The following is a 2,798-nucleotide window of genomic DNA, read 5'->3' as shown; positions in this document are numbered from 1 at the left end:
GTTGAAAATCATACATAATTAGTTAATTACATTAGAAGCCCTTTGACTTTTGCTCTTTTGGTTGTATCAATCTAGATTTATACAAATATACATTCTGTACATTCAATTTTGCATTAAAACTAAGATATAATTTTTTTGAAACCTACATAAATTTTATTACATAAAATAAATCGATGAAACTAGACATATTAAACATATTAGATTGGATATTCAAATAAAAGACGCATAAAACAAAAATTACTCTTACATTAATTGACAAAGTTAAGAAAGAGGGATCTAGAAATATCCAGTTTATCTTTCAGAGCGAAACTGGTTGAGCCCATAGAATTCGATGATGCCTATCAATATCAAACGTAGTATTCAACTATATAATATTCAATAATCATCTTTTCATAAAAGATATTATAAAATATTTATATACCATTAAAAATCAATTGTAATTTATATTATATTCTGTAAGCTTAGGTGACCACTTGACTGAGTCGCTCATCCACCTGATCCCTTGTAATAAACCATGTTATGAAGTTGGATCAGTGCAATAGATATTTTGTGCCATGAAAGTTACTATTCTAAATACATAATCGATATAATTCGGATATTATTATATATTCGAGTTACACTATATATAAATTTTATTAAATATTTTGTATTCCTGAAGATAAGAGCAGAATATAAAAAAAGATATATATCATACCCACTAACATCCGCCGTCATGATCGTTTTCAACATTTCAACCATATCCTTAAAACACGTAGTATATATGTATATGCATACATATAATTAAAGTTACACCACCACTACTTAATATCACTTGTGAAAACACAAGAATATATAATTCGAAATAGTTTTGAGAGAAGAAATTAATTAATGGGTTCATTAATGGCAGGTTGGGATTCACGAGTTCGTGACCCTAAATCCAGTAAGTTTTTTCTTTTCTTTTATTGTTGTAGTAGTAACTCGATCGTGGAATTTCATGCATCAAAAATCGTACATGTTAAATGACTTGTTTTAGTACGTATATATAATGATGATTTATGCATGTTTCTTTAATCTCACTTCTGATTTGTTTCAGTAAATCTAAAGAGGAACGTGTCGATGACCAACGAAGAAATCGCAAATTATTGGAGATCAAAGAAAAACGACGAACAAGTACATGCAGGTGTTCTTACATCTTGTCAGACGTTTTCGATGGAAAATTATAAGGTGAATATATAAATGAACGATGATATTGGTGAGAGATAAATGTTAATTATATTATAACACTTTTTAATATACTTTATCAACTAATTAATATTGTTTTCTAACAGAAAAATGAGTTGGAAAAAATATATGGTAGATCAAATTCCCTTCCGATCACAAAAGAATATTCCGCTATAGCAACTTCAGAAGAAGAAGAAGAAGATGACGAAAAACTTTTCAAGCGCCATGGCTGGTAATTTATTCTTTATTTCCAGGTTTTGTTATATTCCGAATAATCCACTTTTTTAAATTAAATACAAATTGTTATTAATATATGTATGATCATATATATACATGCAGGTGGATGAATAGTAGATGGGCGTTTTTAAATGAACCACCTGTTATTGCATCGGAAACACCTGTGGTCAGATATGCTTCGCAATTCCATGTTGCTCAAAAACACATCAACGCCTCCGACCACCATGCTGCCACCAACGGCATTAGAACTTGAGTTTTGACTTTTTTTGTAACGAAAAACATATACTATATAATGTCATATCTGTGATGTGTGAAAATTTGGTGTCGTTTTGGTTTATGTGTTCGTAAGTTATAATTTTTAAATATTATAACAAGTATATATCAAAAATGTTTAATGTATTGTAGTAACTGTAACGTATTGTCAGATGCTTTTGTGTTAATATATGTCTTTATATGTAACGCTAATTTATACGAATGTATTCAAGCCTATCTATGGTGGTTTCATGCTCGAATATGTTATTGTGTGTATGTACGTACTTTGCATTTTTCTTACTGTAGCAGATAGCTACATATCATAAAAACCAACGGTTCAAACCATGTGTTGGGGAATTCAGTATATAAAAGTTAAGTGAGGATGAAAACAGGAATGGAATATAATGGAAGCAGTGTAAATTTGCTTTTTGGTAGAAGAACTATTAAAATGCAAATGCATGAACCATTAGGATATTTTGTATTTGAATATTTTATTATTTTAACCTTCTAATTAAAATAATTTTAAAATACATAGATTAACCAACATTAATATTCAAAATTTTTATCACTTATTTCTATCCTCTAATATTTTTTTAATAATTGTTTTTACTATTATTTTACTTTTCTTTACTAATATTACTAATTAAATTTTGATTACATAATTATTATTAATAGTTTTTTTAAGATATTATTTTTATTTCAATTATAGCACTCTCATTTTTATTAAGCTTACAAAATATATACATAATAATATATACAACTCATTTGTATGAGCTTACTACAAAATATATTATCGTCGATGTAATATTATTTATTTCATTTATTAAACACTATTTTTATAAAATATATGTAAATATATTTATTCAATTTTTTTTTTAAAAGTTAAAACACGACACAACAATAATAAAATAATATTTTAACGCAACAAATAATAAAAAAGTTCAAATATAAAATAATATTTGATGCAAAAAATAATAAAAAGGTTCAAATACATTCGCATTTAGTCTTTAATATGTATCCAATGTGTTTCAGAAGTACGAGACCTAAGTTGATTGTATAAATCAAAACGCAGCCAATACATAGTTTGTCATGTAGATGCAGACAAACTT

General features: G+C 26.9%; 1 protein-coding gene across 1 annotated transcript; it reads left to right on the top strand.

Moving 5' to 3' along the window:
- Positions 1 to 766: 766 nt before the first annotated feature.
- Positions 767 to 1,772, top strand: LOC145046942 (DNA polymerase epsilon catalytic subunit A). Its single transcript, XM_078995204.1, has 4 exons — positions 767 to 919; positions 1,073 to 1,203; positions 1,308 to 1,432; positions 1,540 to 1,772. The coding sequence occupies exons 1-4, from the start codon at positions 868 to 870 to the stop codon at positions 1,688 to 1,690; spliced, it is 459 nt and encodes a 152-aa protein (XP_078851330.1). The 5' UTR covers positions 767 to 867; the 3' UTR covers positions 1,691 to 1,772.
- Positions 1,773 to 2,798: the final 1,026 nt, after the last annotated feature.

Source organism: Lactuca saligna, chromosome 5, assembly GCF_052625555.1.
Source record: "Lactuca saligna cultivar CGN05327 chromosome 5, ASM5262555v1, whole genome shotgun sequence".
Lineage (NCBI taxonomy): Eukaryota > Viridiplantae > Streptophyta > Magnoliopsida > Asterales > Asteraceae > Lactuca > Lactuca saligna.
Note: the sequence above shows the minus strand (reverse complement) of the source record. Positions and strands in the feature narration are given on the sequence as shown.